Below are 18,916 nucleotides of genomic sequence, written 5' to 3'. Positions count from 1 at the left end.
TGCACTCCCTCCATCACTAGCACACAGTGTGCACCATTTACAAGATGCACTGCGGCAACTTGCCATGCCTCCTTCGACCTTCCAAATTCACAACCTCTACCTAGAGGGACAAGAGCAGCAGACACATGGGAACATCACCACATGCAAGCTCCCCTCCGAGTCATCCTGACTTGGAACTCTATCACTGTTCCTTCACTGTCACTGGTTTAAAATACTGGAACTCTAACAGCACTGTGGGTGTACCTACACCACATCGACTGCAGCAATTCAAAAATGCAACTCACCACCACCTTCTCAAAAGCAATTATGGATGGGCAACAAATGCTGGCCTTGCCAGTGACACCCATATCCCACGAGTGAAAAAAAAAGTATGCACTTTCAAATGACAAATGAAGAACTGATCTGTAGAATAGTCTAATACAATAAAGAGGATACCAGTTTTCCATACTAAAATGTGACAGAAAATTAATTAGATATATTGTGTATCTACTTGGTGTAGATATGGTGTATCCATGTTACCAAAAAAGGCATACCTTCAACGCATCTGGGAGATTACAGTTCTGCATGATTAAGATAAATAATTTTATTCCAAGAGGTGGAAGTTCAGTATTTCTATTAACTCAGAAGCATTCAAATATGTTCATCTCATATCTCTGCAAATATTGCTGGCCATCTCTATTAGCACAGTAATTGTATTCAGGAGGGCTACAAAGCTGAACTGTTCAAACATAAATTAGCAAAAATACTACCTTTTTAGTACTATGCATTAAAGATACATACAATTAATTTGCTGAAACATGGTCTGCCAAAGAGGAAAATATTGTTTTTTGACCACCTTTGTTATAATGCACTAACATCCTATTAGAGTCTCCGTTCACCACACTTCTCACCTGAAAAATCCAACAGCCACTTAAAACATACTTTGCAAGATGAAATATGGGGAACTGTTTATGTAATCTTCGAAACTAACATTATGTTCCTACTTTCAAGTCAACAGTGAAAAGTAAAATCTCATTACTGAAGATTTTAAAACCAAAATATACTTAATTGAATGTCTTATAAAGCCTCACTTTAGATACAGGTGCATATATAAAGGGCTTTTGGCTTAATGTCTCTCCAGCCATCTCTGGACAATATTGTAATTTATTTTGCAAAACTATTCAAAATGCAAGATAGTGTAGATAGTTCATTGTACACGTTTTAACCATGAATCCACTCCAGTATAAATGGTCGAACCAACTAAAGTTTATATTAGGAATTTATTCTTTTTTGTAACCCATTTGTGCTACTTGATTATAAAGCAAAACCCTACATATGTGTGATAAACTGAATTTTAATTCTGCTTGGGATTACAAAAAATAAAATTTGTTGCAACAAATGCAACCCCCTCCACCCCCCACATCCAAAAAAAAAGTGATCTAGCATCTTTAAACACAGTAGTGCTAACAGCAAATACACTAAAAATTTATCTCCAGCTTAATGGAAATTCAAATTCACTGTTTTCCAAGTTAATCAGTTAGAGACTATGAGAAAGTAGATACTTTTGACTTACCTGCATCTGTGTTTCATTCATATGATCCTGGTAGCTGACTTGTAGCTTGTTCTGCAAAGCTCCTAGTTCTTTTTCAAGAGCAGTGCGTTGTTCTCTTAGTTTGGTCTCAACTGCATTAGCTTTCTGCTTTTCAGTCACTAACTCCTAAAAGAATTCAATAAATTTTAACAGCCAGAACTTCAAAAAAAAAAAAAATCTTCTTAAATCACCAAGCCAAAACTAGGCCCATCAATCCTCATTTGCAGTATTTTATCAGAATGGTGGGCAAGAGAGGGGAGAGATGAAGTAATGTTTACTGTGTTTAAATACAGATCTTGACTGCCATGTGGAAAATCATTCCCCGGAATACACAATCAGCTTTAAGTGCACAAAGCACACTATCTTGCAAAATGCTGCCAAGATAAATGCTCAAATACTAATAGCCATTAAACTATACTAAAACAGAAAAAAAGGAGGGTGAAACCCTTCCAGGGTTTCAGAAGGTTGGTGGGTCAATGGAGATGAGAGATTTGTCACTGTGGTCTGCCAAAGCTTGCTCGATTTTCATCAAGCACCGAAGAGGAATGTCTGAGTTTTTTTCCCTCCGAAATTGGTTAAAGTTTTTTTTTTGGTCTACCCAGAAGATGGAGCGACATTGCGGTGGATGGGGACTGTGGACACGGCCAATAACGTGTGTTGCATCATGTCAAGGTGCGACTGGATTGGTCATTTCCTGTCCTTTTTTGTTTGCTTTCATCAACTTCTTGCAATAATGACAGCAATGAATGGACAGCTGGGATTTAATGGCAATAAAACTATAAATATGGTAAACACCAGAAACTTTTGAATTATTAATTTAACTGATGCAATTCCAAGGCACTATTATGAAAAGACATGATTAAATGATGCTCATGCAATCACCTGTTGACATACTAACTATAAAAAGGAAAAAATGCAACTATCGAGAATGAAATTTTTTTTTTAAAAAAAGGACCAACTTGTATTAAAATCTTCTGTTGTTTAATGAAACATAAATGGAATATTTTTCCAGTGTGATACATTTATTTCCTACTACATCAGGTACCATTAAAAAAAGGGATACAACTCTCCGTCACTCACTCACAAATAGTCTGTCAAAGGCTGCATATGTTCATACTTAGCTATGAAGTCTCAATAGCCCAGATTGACTTCAAAAGCAAGCCTCAGACTTCCCTGGAGTAAAATACCACCACGGATTATTAAGGTCACATCACTTGTATTGTCTGCTCAGCAAAGTCTCATGCTAGGATGTAATTAACGGAAGCTATTTGACCGTCACATTAGAAATAGTTATCAACGTACCCAACAGCATTCCACTACCTTCAACTTGCTGTAACAGAACAAAATTTGATGGTTCTGGTTGTTCTATCAAGGAGCTTTGTTAATTGTGTATTAATTGCATTTAATTGTATGCAGGTTGTGAGCATTAACTGGGGATTCACTTGAACCCTTAATAAACAGACAGACTAAAACGCCAGTTGTTCTGTTAAGAAGTGTATGCTTATAATATCTAACTCAAATAAATATACAGATGTGAAAACGGATTCCAATTATACCCTTCACCAACTGGCTATGTGGAATATAACAGGCTTGTCTAATCATTCTAAATAGTTTGTACATCTGAGTTAACCCTTTATAATCTAGACCGTCCTTGCTTCCAGCTATGACATTTAAGCAGTAACTGAACTCAGAAACCCTACATTTATCAGTTTAATCAAAAATCAGCTGAAGAGGCCAGTTCGCTCATCAGGGCTATTGCAATGAAATCTATAAATAATGGTTAGATATATTTTAAGAGGTGTATTACCTGGTTCAACTGTTTGCACTTATCATTTGAGATATTAACCTCATCATGTAAAGCTTGAAGCATTTTTTCTTTATCTTGTAACTGCTGCTGTAATCCAGGAACTGGATCACATTTTACTCCAGGCTGGAAGAGATCAAGAATATCTGGGTCCTCTTAGATAAGTACAACATATCCCATACCAAAATTTACAATACAAACAATGCTTTTGCAGTGAAACTAGGACTAGATAAACCAAATACAATGTTCTTGGTTTGTTTTGAACATTTAAGTAAAAACTTAAAATGCTGGAAATACTCAATGGGGCAGGTAGTATCAGGACAGCAAAGTTGATGGCCTATCAGAATGACTATCTGAACCATTAACTTTGCTTCTCACTCCACAGATGCTGATATTTCAAGCATTTTCTGTTTTATTTCAAATTTCCAGCATCTGTAGTATTTTGCTTCTGCAATATCTTTTAAATGCTTTATTAAGCTATCTCCTTGCTCCTTTCTGGTTTTTCCAACAATTTCATGTCTTGAAAATAAGTGTAGGCAATTTTTTAAAAATCTTTATTTGTAGAATTAAATGGCATTCTACTCCGGTTTCTCTGATCTGTCACATTGCTAGTATGGATGGCTTCAGTTCACAATAGTTAATTTCATCAAGAATTGCATCCAAACTAAAAATGGTGAAAATATTCCCACTACCAGAATACAAAATGAAGCAATGATCAGAGAACAAAAACAAAAATCTAGTTTTATAATTATTGACTTGAAGTCAACAGTAATAATTAACCAACTATAACAATAGTAGAATGCATGTTTAAAAGAAGTTAAGATGCATCTATTGTCAAACTTAATACTGTGTTCAGTGTTGGTCACCACCCTCCAAATAATACATTGGAGTCTGACAACCAGCAACAAGACAAATTACAAATGTAAAAGGATTTTTGAGAAAGATAGATTACAGAATCCTGATTTTCAAATTCTTTCTTCCTAGACACAAAGCATTTAGGGAAGAAACATCCAATTGAAGTACATAAAGATATATAGATGAATAAGTAAAAATTATTACTTAAAGTATGCTATGGGACCAAAGTACATAAATGGAAGTGGATATAGACAATTTAAAACCAAATATATTAATAATCTTACTCAAAATAAATATTTGCAACATTCAGGCAAGAGTATACAGGAAGCCATTTCACACACCCAATATTTTTATGCTTTTGTAATGCCTAACATTTTGAGCCAAACAAGCTGAACTAGTTCAGAGTCTTCAACTTCAGTAAACAGTAAAAGAGTTAATGTACAAATCAATCTGCCATAAACAAAGTACCATCTGATTTCTAATTTAACACCTGTAACAAAAGGGAAAAAAGAAAACAAAAGTGCACTTAATAGATTGAAATATTTAATTGCTACCATCAGAAATAACTGGAAACACTTTCAGTATAAAAAGTGGACTTGCAGAGTCAGGCTGCATGAAGTCAAAATGGAAACAAAAAGGCAGCTATCCAGAATCAGTCAAAATAGGTGAGGCAGATGGCAGAAAGCAAAAACACAAGATCATAAGAAATTGAAGCAGGAGGCCACTTGGCCCTTCAAACCTGCTCTGTTGATCTTCTACCTCAACACCACCTACCCCCTATCCTTTTTAAACCAAAAATCTATTGACCTTTGACTTGAATATACTCAACCACTGAGCATCCACAGCTCCCCGGGGTAGAGAATTCCATAGATTCCCAAGTCTCTGGGTGAAGAAATTTCTCATTTCAGTCCCAAATGGATGACCCTTTATTTAAAGGCAGTGATCCCATGTTATAGATTCACCCAGCCAGGGGAAATATTTTCAGATTTTACTTGGTCAAGCCCCTTAACTAAAATTACAAATTTATTTAGTTAACTAAATTTAAATTCCCCAGCTGCCATGTGGCATTTGAACTTGCATTGCCAGGGCCTCTGGATTACTAGACCAGTAATATAACCACTATGCTACCATAGCATAAGACAGCAGGGAGGAATCAAGAATCAAGTTGAAACATATCATGGAGGGTAGAAAAAAAAAGTCAACCAATGAATACAGATACAGATACCTAGATAAACAAACAAAAAATACGTCTAGAAAATAGCACACACAAAAGGGGACCTGAATGAAGGTCAAACTAACATATAGACACACACACACTAGAAGCTTTGGAAAGAAGATGCCACAACTTCCAGGAATGTGAAAAATGTGGCTAAATAGTGAGCATCAAATATAACATTAGGTGTTGAGTGTTGAAAGAATACAGAAAAAAAAAAAAAGAGGCATTGCCCTACATGTGAACACACAGAACATACTCTCAGTGAAAGCGAAAACATTAGCCATTCAAGGGGGGAATTTACATGCATTCGAACCATAGGATGTGTTGGATGGATGACTTAAAGATGGGCTAAATGGCCTCCCTCATCGTTATTTTATTGTGTAAGAAAATGAGTATGCCACTAACCTTCTGCCAAACATCTTGAACCATGATAGCCTTCTCTTTCAGAATATCAGCAACATAGATAGCCTCCTCCTCAGTGAATGTCATAGTTTTCAAAGAAGAGAGAAAATCTTTAAATTTGATATCTGCGTTTTCTGAAAAGGAAATATCAGCACAATTAAAAAAGTTAACTTAGTAGCTGGTGTGCCTTGAGACCTGAAGTCAACATCTAAAGACTATGGAATTAGTTATTCAACATTTACTGATGCTGAAAACTATAATTGGAGGTTCCATAAACTGCTGCAAACCATGTCTTTTACGAACGGTAACAACGGATGCCCCTCTGCATTGCCTTCATAGATCTCACCAAAGCCTTTGACCTCATTAGCAAAGATCAGATGTCCAAAGCTACTAAGTATCACCTCAGTCCACGACAATATGAAAGGCACAATTCAGCATAGCAGTGCCTCATCAGACCCCTTTCCTATCCTGAGTGGTGTGAAACAGGGCTGTGTTCTTTCACCTATGCTGTTTGGGATCTTCTTACTGCTGCTCTTACATGCATTTAAGTCTTCGGAAGGAATTTTCCTCCACACAAGATCAGATGGCAGGTTGTTCAACCTTGCCCGTCTTAGAGCGAAGACCAAAGTACAGAAGATCCTCATCAGGGAACTCCTCTTTGCTGACTATACTGCATTAACATCCCACACGGAAGAGTGTCTGCAGAGACTCTGACAGACTTGCGTCTGCCTGCAATAACTTTGGTCTAACCATCAGCCTCAAGAAAACAAACATGGGGCAGGACGTCATAAATGCTCCATCCAACAATACTGGAGACCACGCTCTGGAAGTGGTTCAGGAGTTCACCTACCTAGGCTCAACTATCACCAGTAACCGGTCTCTCGATGCAGAAATCAACAGGCGCATGGGAAAGGCGTCTGCTGCTGTGTCCATACTGGCCAAGAGAGTGTGGAAAAATGGCACACTGACATGGAACACAAAAGTCCGGGTGTTTCAAGCCTGTGTCCTCAATACCTTGTTCCAGGGCAGCGAGGCCTGGACAATCTATATCAGCCAAGAGCGACACCTCAACGCATTCCATCTTTGCTGTCTCCGGAGAATCCTTGGCATCAGGTGGCAGGACCGTATCTCTAACACAGAAGTCCTCGAGGCGGCCAACATCCCCAGCATATACACCCTACTGAGCCAGTGACGCTCGAGATGGCTTGGCCACATGAGCCGTATGGAAGATGGCAGGATCTCCAAGGACGCATTCTACAGCAAGCTCGTCACTGGTATCAGACCCACTGGCCATCCATGTCCCCGCTTTAAAGACGTCTGCAAATGCGACATGAAGTCCTGCGACATTGACCACAAGTTGTGGGAGTCAGTTGCCAGCAATCGCCAGAGCTAGCGGACAGCCATAAAGGCAGGGCTAAAGAGAGGCAAGTCGAAGAGACTTGGCAATTGGCAGGAAGAGACAGAAGTGTAAGCAGAGAGCCAACTGTGTAACAGCCCCGACAACCAATTTTATCTGCAGCGCCTGTGGAAGAGTCTTAGAATTGGCCTTTATAGCCATTCCAGGTGCTGCTCCACAAACCACTGACCACCTCTAGGCAATTACCCATTGTCTCGAGACAAGGAGGCCAAAGAAAGAAATATTACATTAGCTCATTGGTAGATGATATTTTATTTCGTGGGACAAGCAGCAGGTTAAACTTCTATAATTAATTCATCCGTGCAAGAAATAAACACTTGTACTGGGAAGTGGAATTATTTTCTTCACTGATTTGCATTGCTTTTTCAATACTAAATGCCCACAGACCAAATGAAAGATATAGCTCCCTGTTCTGCTCCAGCAATGTGCCCAACACCCAAAAATAGAAATTTGTAAGAACACACACACCAATTCTGCTTCAGCAGCTAAGGCGCAATGTAAATCGCTGGAGCAATTGGAGCCTGGAATCCCATGTACATCGATTTCCAATTTACCAGTTCAAGTCCACCTTCTATTAGTTTAGTGGAACCAATACAGGGTTTGACTTAGCCAGGTAAAGCTAGCAGCTCACCGACTCCCACAGCTACATTGACTACACTTCTCAACTCCGCTTCCTCTAAAAGGACTTTGTTCCATTCTCCAAGTTTCTCTGTCTCCATGTGTTTGAATGATGCAACCTTCCATACTAGCACTTGAAGTGTGCCTTCCTTTTTCCTCAACCAAGAATTCCCATCGACTGCATCCATTCCACACACTTCTGTTCTCACCCTACCCCCTCCCTCCCAGAACCAAGATAGGGCTCACCTTCCACCATATTCAGAACCTCAATGGATCATCCTCTACCATTGTTGCGTTCGTCTCTTAACAAGAATGACACAGGAGAGTTTGCAGGTGGCTTCCAGGACAGTTTATTGCACGAACCATAAACTAAAAACATAACTAGCTCTGCACACACATGTATAGTTTTCAAAAAACACTGATGTTTTATATGCCACTATAGTTAACTAGAATACTTGTCTGCTTCATTACATAGGTCACTAAAACCAATAATATCTAAAACTATAAAAAAATGATTCTACGAAACTCCATTAACAGAGCTATTACCTTATATAGTTGTGTAAAAGTCAATGCAAAAATTGACATAAAACTTTAGGCCAAAAAATCTTGACTTTTTCCTATATCTCATGTAAAAGGACCTTAACTTTCAGAGTGCAGACAGAACTTTCTAATCATGCACTAGTATAATAGACAAATGTTCAGCTCAGACCCCCACATGGCACAATATTGCGCCAAGAACGAACAAACAAATAAAAACACAACACAGTTTAAACTAAAAGTCCTTGCATGTACAGTGAAGGCAAATAAATTCTGCGGCAGTAATGTCAGAATCGAGAAAGCTTTCCATACAGCTCATGAAGATGCCCAAGAACAAAAAAGTGCCAACAGGGGAAAGCCTAGCAAGTGGTCACAATTAGATGGTAAAGTTGCAAAGCGGGTCAGTGAATGTCGCCAGAATGGATACAGTTTCCAGTGCATCCACCCGACTACGCCTTGTCTCCATTCTCTCAGCACATATTCTGCAAGGAGCTACAGGCCAAATTAATTGCCCAAAAAGGAAATACTGCATTTAAAAGACCATTTGGTATTGAAGGAACTGTCGATGTCTGCTGCAACCAAAGAGTTTGCATGACTATTAACAAAGAAGAACAGGCCATTCGGCCCTCCAAGCCTGCGCCGATCTTGATGCCTGCCTAAACTAACACCTTCTGCACTTCCGGGGCCCATATCCCTCTATTCCCTTCCAGACAATTCCATCAAATCCACATGGAAACTTCGAGTGGCCTTTGATTATTTCCATATTAGAATACCTCATCCATCAGGAACGTAACCCTCAAAGACTTGCCGGAGAGCGGGGTGACGTGAAGCAAGGAACTAATCGGCCAGTGGAGTGGGCAGGGCAATGGGGGGGGTTGTGGTGAAAGAAAGCAACGAGGTCTGGAGCGAGCAGTTGAGTTTGGGTGAAAAATCAATCCTGGTCAGGTCATACAAAATGTGGATAATGAATTGCATATATTTTATATGCTGCCCGATTTTCTTCTCCATCGGTCGAGGTGCCAATTTTCTACCTCCCAAAAGGTATCAGAACATGGAAATTCAAATCAAAATTCCTTTTGTATTTAATAGGATTACTAGAATATTAAATGGATCTGAGGATTAGAGTTAGCATCCTATACTACATACTAGTATATTACTGGGCTTCCATGCAACTTAAATGCATGGTTAGTTTACTAGAACTAACTAGCCCTAAACATTTCCAGTGATAAATTGAGCAGTACCATCTTTAATCCTGGCAGCTGCCTGAACGTCATAAGATAGTGGTATTTCAGTGGAAGAGGCTGCATTTGCACATTTGCTAGCACTGCACCACTAGTGGTCATGTCAGCAAGTGCAGCCTTTTTAAAACCAATTAATGTTATTTGAATGTGTTTGAGAGAATGGGGAAGTTAGGTTAAAATAAGATAAACCTGGCTAAAGACCTTGCAGCTGAATAGTATTTAAGATTTAGTTTTAATAGTTAATTTGTCAAGATATTTAATTTGGTGTTTTATTTATAGGGATTACTACAGTGTTCAATTTGGCTACTTTCCAATTGGGTGTGAAAGCTGAATAATATGCTGTGACCTGTGGCGTGACGGGACTGTATTTACAGTATGTTGCTCCTGCTGTGGTCGTAAGAACAACCTGTTTGACCTAGTCTGGATCGGACCTCTGCCCTGAATAGCTACTGGCATCCATGCTCCTGCTTGTCCATCTGTGCTTGTATGGTATCGCACACTGAACTTGTGCTTCATACTATTCATGTGCATGAGCTGTTGAAATTCTTCCGATGGGAAGTAACTACCACTGACAGGCACTAAAATCTGAGTTAATCCATATCTAGTGAACACACTACGCAACATACCAATGGTATGCTTGGATATCAAGCTCTGCATGATAAACACTTCAGGCCACTTCGAAAAAGCATCCACGAGTACCATGTGCATGACATCTTCAAATGGACCTGCAAAAATCAACATGGACACATTCCGAGGTTTGGAAGCAGGGATCCAAGGATTTAGGTGCAAGATTGTTCTGTATGATGACATGACCCACATACTTCAGTACACCGTTCAATCTGGTCATCAATCTGGGGCCACCATACATAAAACTTTGAGATGGATTGCATCTTCACGACTCCCAGTCGATCTTCCTGTAGCTCAGTTAGAACAGCACTGCACAACTTGGGGGGGAATGATCATTCTCATTCCCCATGAGAATTCAGGCTCATTCGTCATCTCTTGCTTACAATTGTAAAAGGGTTTCAAATTGCCTTCTTCAGAGAGCCTGTTTCACCATCCAAAGGTTAACTTATGACTTGACAGAGGATGGTGACTGAGTGTTTGATTGAGAATTTGTTCCTTAGTGCACAGCAAATCATCAAACATGGCATACCAACACATCAGATTTGCACATAACCTGATCTCCACTAGAATCAGGCAACCTTGACAAACATGGTCATTAAGTACAGCAGTTCAAAGTAAAACAGCAATCAAATCCTGCAAGGAACATCTTTGTATTTTTGCTGCTGCAAGTACTGGTAATCCTTTGTGTGGGCCTAGCATTATCTGTAATTAACGTGAATTTGCATCCGTATACATGCACGTAAAACTCTCAGCACAAAAATATTGGCTAAAGCTTCGCATTCTGAGTACGTTTCCGCTCAGTCTTTGATAACTCTCAACAAACTGCATCTGCCTTTTATCCCCATTGGGAAAGAGGTTAAAGAACCACTCCAACCTCAATAGAACTTGCATCATTAGCAATAGTTATCAGCAGTTTGGGGTCAAAATGTGGCAAAAATCCCAACTCAAACTAACTGCTTCGATTGCACAAATGCATTCTCTGCTTCTTGTGACCAGTCATATTTCCAAGACTTTTCTAGCAGTGCGGTCAAATGGTGCTATTTTGTGGATTAGATTCATTACATAGTTCCAATAATTAAGCATGCCCAGGTAGAACCTCAAATGTGACATCTGTAGGTCTTGGCACGTTTTCAATTTATTGTACCTTCCTTTCTGACTGGTGTACGTATCCCGTATGCATCTATCCCATGTCCTAAGAACACTTCCAAGTAACATAAAATTGCACTTTTCTGCAGCTTCAGGCCTTGCTCCTCTAAGCATGTTAGCACTCCGTCTAGGCTTGTCATGTGCTCCTCTTGCAACCGAACTGTGACCAAAATATCATCCAGTACTCGTACCCCAGGTCGTCCTTGAAAAACTTGCGCTATTGTGTTCTGCCAAATAGCTGCTGCAGTAGTAATGCCAAACTATTCTGTTGGAACAGACCTTTATGGGTGGAAAGAACAAAAAACAAAAAACAGTACAGCACAGGAACAGGCCATTCGGCCCTCCAAGCCTGTACCGATCTTGATGCCTGCCTAAACTAAAACCTTCTGCACTTCTGGGGACCGTATCCCTCTATTCCCATCCTATTCATGTATTTGTCAAGATGCCTCCTAAACATCTCTATGGGTACCTGCTTCCACCACCTCCCCATGCAGCAAGTTCCAGGCACTCACCACCCTCTGTGTAAAGAACTTGCCTCGCACATCCCCTCTAAACTTTGCCCCTCACACCTTAAACCTATGTCCCCTAGTAACTGACTCTTCCACCCTGGGAAAAAGCTTCTGACTATCCACTCTGTCCATGCCGCTCATAACTTTGTAAACCTCTATCATGAGTCCATATAGACAACATCCACTGCCCTTCCTTCATCAATCCTCTTTGTCACTTCCTCAAAAAAGTCAATCAAGTTAGTGAGACACAACCTCCCCTTCACAAAACCAATGTACTACTTTGACTTTTCATCTAGCTGACTGTAGACATGCACTAGGTCTAACTTGGAAAATGCTACTCCTCCACTTAAACTCGAAAATAGGTCTTCAACATTTATGCTGGGCTGCTGCTGGGCTCAATACTGGGTTAACTGTATTCTTGTAATTGCCTCACAGTTGAATCAACTTTTTTTGGGATAGCAACAATGCCCAAACTCTTCACTGTGTGGGACTGGTGTTAAGAAACCTCATTTTTGGAGATGGCCCAACTCCTGTTCCACCTGCCCTTGCATAAGTAACTTTGTCTGGCTTAGTTTTGACTGGAAGAACACTTTCACAACCATATTTGCCTTGACATGCAAGAGCTTATCCAACTTCCCGAACACAGCATTTCCCCAACACACTTGCCGATGTACTTATCTCTTCATAGTCGACTTCAGACCTAAATCAAATACTCCCACCCACTTTAAAAGGACTTACTTCCAACTAATCTTTACCCAGTAATATGCACTTTGTACACTTAACATACAAACTCAGCTCACCTTTGAAGTGAACATATCTAACTTTCACCTTTCCAGCAGGCTTGATATTTTCCACGGTAAAGCTGACAAATGACTTAACTGCCTCTAACATAGGTAAAAATCGGTTACGTTAGCTCCAGAGAAGGCCAAAAGGTATGGGTGTTACCATGGAAGTTGATACAAGGTCCAGTGTAACGACCCTACCCTCCATCTCTATTGAAGCTACTACTGTCCCTTTGTTAAAACATACATCATACAACTTGAACGTAGTATAGGCATATTCAGTTGTACCATCATTCTCACTACCCTACGACATGTACCTTCATCCAATATGTGAATAGCTTTATTTGTACTGTTTTTGTTTACTCTGTCTTTGCCTCTGAATAATTGTGTGGTTCTGTTGTGTCCGTATCTTTGCTTCAGCATTTCCTCTCAGTGTCCAGTTTTTGAGCACTGCCTGCAAGTAGCCAATTTAAACCAACACATCAGGATGGTGATTCTTTCGACAACAAAAGCATGACTTTTGTTGGTCATTGCTGTGCGCCTTGTTCTGCGAATGCCTTTGTGGCTTTCCATACTTGCTTTTTACTATTGCCCCTGATCCTCCCTGCATAAGCACAACTCCCGTCCACAGTGGTTCAGTTCTCATCGCCAGTGTCTCCCCCACTGTTACTTCATGAGTGAGTGAGAGGTCCTATGCTGCTCAAAACATTAGCCTCAGATCCTCACTCACTTTTCCCCCCCAAAAGCTTGAGTAATGTAGCTTCATGCCATGGACCACTAACGAAACATAAGGGACATCCTTCCTGCATCTGTCAAGTCCTGTTAAAAACCTATAAATTCTATGAGATCCTCCCTCACTTTTCTGAACTCCAGCGAACATAATCCTAACCGACTCAATCTCTCCTCATACATCAGTCCTGCCACCCCAAGAATCAGTCCGGTAAACCTTCAATGCACTTCCTCTACTGCAAGAGCATCCTTCCTCAGGTAAGGAGACAAAAATTGCACACAATATTCCAGGTGTGACCTCACCAAAACATCCCTGCTCCTGTACTCGAATCCTCTCGCTATGAAGGTCAACATACCATTTGCCTTTTTTACTGCCTGTTGCGCTTACCTTCAGCAACTGGTGTACGAGAACACCCAGGTCTTGCTGCATATTCCCCTCTCAGTTTATAGCTAGATAATAAAAATCGGCCTTCCTGTTTTTGCTACCAAAGTGGATATTTGCCCACACACTCAAGTTGTCCAAATCACCCTGAAGCCTCTCTCTGCATCCTCCTCACAACTCCCCCTCCCACCCAATATTGTCTCATCTGCAAAATTGGAGATATCACATTTAGTTCCCTCATCTAAATTTTATATATTTTTTTATTCATTCATGGAATATCATTGGCTAGGCCAGCATTTATTGCCCATCCCCAATTGCCCTTGAGAAGGTGGTGGTGAGCCACCTTCTTGAACTGCTGCAGTCCATGTGGGGTAGGTATACCCACAGTGCTGTTAGGAAGGGAGTTCCAGGATTTTGACCCAGCGACAGTGAAGGAACGGCAATAGTTCCAAGTCAGGATGGTGTGTGACTTGGAGGAGAACTTGCAGGTGGTGATGTTCCCATGCATTTGCTGCTCTTGTCTTTCTAGTTGGTAGAAGTCGCGGGTTTGGAAGGTGCTGTCTAAGGAGCCTTGGTGCATTGCTGCAGTGCATCTTGTAGATGCTGCCACTGCGCGTCGGTGGTGCAGGGAGTGAATGTTTGTAGATGGGGTGCCAATCAAGCGGGCGGCTTTGTCCTGGATGGTGTCGAGCTTCTTGAGTGTTGTTGGAGCTGCACCCATCCAGGCAAGTGCAGAGTATTCCATCACACTCCTGACTTGCGCCTTGTAGATGGTGGACAGGCTTTGGGGAGTTGGGAGGAAAGTTGATTGCCACAGGATTCCTAGCCTCTGACCTGCTCTTGTAACCATGCTATTTATATGGCTACTCCAGTTTCTTGTCAATGGTAGCTGCTAGGATGTTGATAGTGGGGGATTCAGCAATGGTAATGCTATTGAATGTCATGGGGAGATGGTTAGATTCTCTCTTGTTGGAGATGGTCATTGCTTGGCACTTGTGTGGCACGAATGTTACTTGCCACTTATCAGCCCAAGCCTGGATATTGTCCAGGTTTTGCTGCATTTCTACACAAACAGCTTCAGTATCCAAAGAATCACAAATGATGCTGAACATTGCACAATCAGCAGCGAACATCCCCACTTCTGACCTTATGATTGAAGGAAGGTCATTGATGAAGCAGCTGAAGATGGTTGGGCCTAAGACACGACCCTGAGGAACTCCTGCAGTGATGTCCTGGAGCTCAGATGATTGACCTCCAACAACCACAACCATCTCATTTTGCGCTAGGTATGACTCCAACCAGCGGAGGGTTTTCCCTGATTCCCATTGACCTGTTTTGCTAGGGCTCCTTGATGCCATACTCGGTCAAATGCTGCCTTGATGTCAAGGGCAGTCACTCTCACCTCACCTCTTGTGTTCAACTCTTTTGTCCATGTTTGAACCAAGGCTGTAATGAGGTCAGGAGCTGAGTGGCCCTGGCGGAACCCAAACCGAGCACCACTGAGCAGGTTATTGCTAAACAAGTGCTGCTTGATGGCGCTGTTGAGGACACCTTCCATCACTTTACTGATGATTCAGAGTAGGCTGATGAGGCAGTAATTGGCTGGGTTGGACTTGTCCTGCTTTGTGTACAGGACATACTTGGGCAATTTTCCATATTGCAGGGTAGATGCCAGTGTTGCAGCTGTACTGGAACAGCTTGGCTAGTGGCACGGCAAGTTCGGGAGCACAGATCTTCAGTACTATTACCGAAATATTGTCAGGACCCATAGCCTTTGCAGTATCCAGTGCCTTCAGTCGTTTCTTGATATCATGCAGGGTGAATCGAATTGGCTGAAGTCTGGCATTTGTGATGCTGGGGACTTCAGGAGGAGGCCGAGATGGATCAACTCGGCACTTCTGGCTGAAGATTGTTGCAAATGCTTCAGCCTTATCTTTCACGCTGGGCTCCTCCATCTTTGAGGATAGGAATATTTGTGGAGCCACCTCCTCCAGTTGTTTCATTGTCCACCACCATTCATGACTGGATGTGGCAGGACTGCAGAGCCTGGATTGATCCGTTGGTTATGGGATCGCTTAGCTCTGTCTATCGCATGCTGCTTACACAGTTTGGCAAGCAGATAGTCCTGTGTTGTAGTTTCACCAGGTTGACACCTCATTTTGAGCAGCCTGGTGCTGCTCCTGGCATGCCCTCCTGTACTCTTCATTGAACCAGGGTTGGTCTCCTGGCTCGATGGAGATGGTAGAGTGTGGGATATGCCAGGCCATGAGGTTACAGATTGTGGATGAGTACAATTCTGCTGCTGCTGATGGCCCACAGCGCCTCATGGATGCCCAGTTTTGCATTGCTAGATCTGTTCGAAATCTATCCCATTTAGCACAGTGGTAGTGCCACACAATACAAAGGAGGGTATTCTCAATGTGAAGGCGAGATTTGTCTCCACAACAACTGTGTGGTGGTCACTCCTACCAATACTGTCATGGACAGATGCATCTGCCGCAGGCTGTTTGGTGAGGACAAGGTCAAGTATGTTTTCCCCTCTTGTTGGTTCCCCCACCACCTGCCGCATACCCAGTCTAGCAGCTATGTCCTTTAGGACTCAGCCAGCTCGGTCAGTAGTGATGCTACTAAGCCACTCTTGGTGATGGACATTGAAGTCCCCCAAGAGTACATTCTGTGCCCTTGCCACGCTCAGTGCTTCCTCCAAGTGCTGTTCAACATGGAGGAGGACTGACTCACCAGCTGAGGGAGGGCATTGGTTGGGAATCAGCAAGAGGTTTCCTTGTCCATGTTTGACCTGATGTCACGAGACTTCATGGGATCCAGAGTCGATGTTGAGGACTTCCAGGACAACTCCCTCCCTACTGTATACCACTGTGCCACCAACTCTGCTGTTCGGAAAAAGACTCATTTATCCCTACTCTTTGTTCCCTTTCTTACGGCAACTTCCAACGCAAACTCGAGAGGCAACATCTGCTCTTTTCTTTTACCTCCCCCCTTCTCACCGTCCAAAGCCCCAAACACTCCTTCCGAATGTCACAGCGATTAACTTGTACTTCTTTCAATTTTGTATACTGTCTTTGCTGCTCATGATGCAGTCTTCTCTACAGCAGCAAGACCCAAGGTAAACTAGGTGACCACTTTGCAGAGCTCCTCTGTTTGAATGACTGAGACTGCAAGCATAACCCTGAGCTTCCAGTCTGTCATTTCAATTCTCCACCTTACTCCCACTCAGACCTTTCTATCCTGCTACAGTATTCCAAAGAAGCTCAACACAAGCTCAAGAAACAGCACCTCATCTTTCAACTGGGAAAGTTAGACTTCTGGACTCAACACATTTCATCAATTTTAGAAATCACTCTGCTATTTTGTTTCATGTTTCTTTACTAGTTCTTTTTTTCCATTTTTTTTTAAAAATCCCTTTACTTGGCATTCGGATGGCTGCTATCCTACCATTCACACCTCATCTCGACACTGCTTATGTTTCTTTACTTGTCCCATTAACACTCCTTTGGCTTTGTACCAAAGCTTTTGCCATTTAATCTGTCCTGCCCTCCACCCATGTTCTTGTTCGCACCCTCCCCCTTTTCACTTGCTCAAAATCTATTACATTTCTAACTTTAAGTTCCGAAGAAAGGTCACAGACCCGAAACGTTAATTTTGTTTGTCTCTTCACACATGCTGCCAGAGCTCGAGTATTTCCAGCATTTTATGTTTTTATTTCAGATTTCCAGCATCTGCAGTGTTTTGCTTTTGTAGCACATTCCTGTTGTCGGTTTCCTCATATGGAGGTGAATGCATGATATCTGAAACAGCTACATGTTCGCAAACCCTGTAGTGGCACAGGTGCCAGTGGAAACTGGGAGATCACTGTGGGTTGCAGCCGAGCTGATATACCACAGTAAAGGCCTGCTACCCGACCCGAATCAGACATGCGTTGGGGGTCATGTCACACTTCTGGGTCTGGTAATTGGGATCGGGTCGGGCCGGACATGCTCGAACACAGGTAAGTGGCTCCACTGTTAATTTAATTTTTGAACTAGAAAAGTGGTTTTGTTTGTTATTTTAAACTTGTGCAGATCAGCAAGAAAATGAAAAATGCAAAGTTAACAGATCAGGTCAGGCGTGGGGGGAAAAAAATGCAAGGATTCAAGCCGGGCAGATGTGGTTCTGTCAGGCTCGGGTTTTTTTTTTTTGCAGACCTGAGCAGGCCTTTACACCATAGCACCATTTAATGGTTTACTTGCAGCAGCCAGATGAGTAACAAGGGCATTATTGAACGCAGAAAAACTATAATTATGAAAGAATAGTGAATTAATAAACAGTGATGCCATTATATTGTCAAAAAATTAAGAGCATTCTTCAGAAGCTTGACTTTAAGCACCAATGAACCAAAAAAAAAGTAATTCAGATAATGCAACAAGTACTTTCGTATGACAGGAAAAGCTTTTAATTGGATATCTGGTTTTTCTGCCCATTTGATGAGCTCCTGAAATGCTAAAAATGGAGAATTGAGGTGCCTCCCACAAAGGATTTTAATGAGAAGGTTGATGCGATGTGTTCCATGGTCTGGCATTCATGGCCATAAATCACACATCCAGTCATCCCTCATTCTGTGCTGGTGGGGCAGGTGGCTGCATTATTTATGCCCTGTGCAGATTCAATTGAGCATTATCCACTGTTTGAGGGAGGTTGAAGCCAGGGTTGTTAGTTCTTATTGCTATATGTGAAAGATAATGCTTAAAATGAAGAAACAAGGAATAGTACATACAAGTATGGGATGGTGGCATCACATTCCATTTCTGGAGTACACCAAGCAAGCTGAATATGCTGGTTGTTCTCAACCCAGATAAAGTATACACAACCTCTTGATTGAAATAATGCTTATGAATGGGCTTACTGAAAACTAATGAAAAGACAGCTCTTCAGTCCTATGAATTCAATGTGAAAAGTATGTGGTAACATTAATGGGAAACATGTATTCCGGTTCTAAAAGATGCATAAATTGACATGCCCACCTCAAAAGATGTGAAAAAAAATATATGCATTGGGCTCACAAATAGTGAGATTCACAGAGCACA

At 41.5% G+C, this 18,916-nt stretch overlaps 1 protein-coding gene across 8 annotated transcripts in view; it reads right to left on the bottom strand.

The window, feature by feature from the left end:
* ktn1 (kinectin 1) overlaps positions 1–18,916 on the bottom strand; it is a 151,759-nt gene that overhangs the window by 91,740 nt on the left and 41,103 nt on the right. For all 8 annotated transcript variants that reach the window (XM_068039192.1, XM_068039195.1, XM_068039197.1 and 5 more), the window contains 3 exons: positions 5,851–5,981; positions 3,378–3,500; positions 1,553–1,696 (listed from right to left, as the gene is read on the bottom strand). In XM_068039192.1, the coding sequence (XP_067895293.1) occupies positions 1,553–1,696; positions 3,378–3,500; positions 5,851–5,981 (398 nt within the window). The remainder of the gene's footprint in view (positions 1–1,552; positions 1,697–3,377; positions 3,501–5,850; positions 5,982–18,916) is intronic.

This window comes from Heterodontus francisci, chromosome 9, assembly GCF_036365525.1.
Source record: "Heterodontus francisci isolate sHetFra1 chromosome 9, sHetFra1.hap1, whole genome shotgun sequence".
In the NCBI taxonomy this organism is placed as follows: Eukaryota; Metazoa; Chordata; class Chondrichthyes; order Heterodontiformes; family Heterodontidae; genus Heterodontus; species Heterodontus francisci.
The sequence above is the reverse complement of the archived record's forward strand: the minus strand, read 5'-3'. Positions and strand labels throughout refer to the sequence as shown.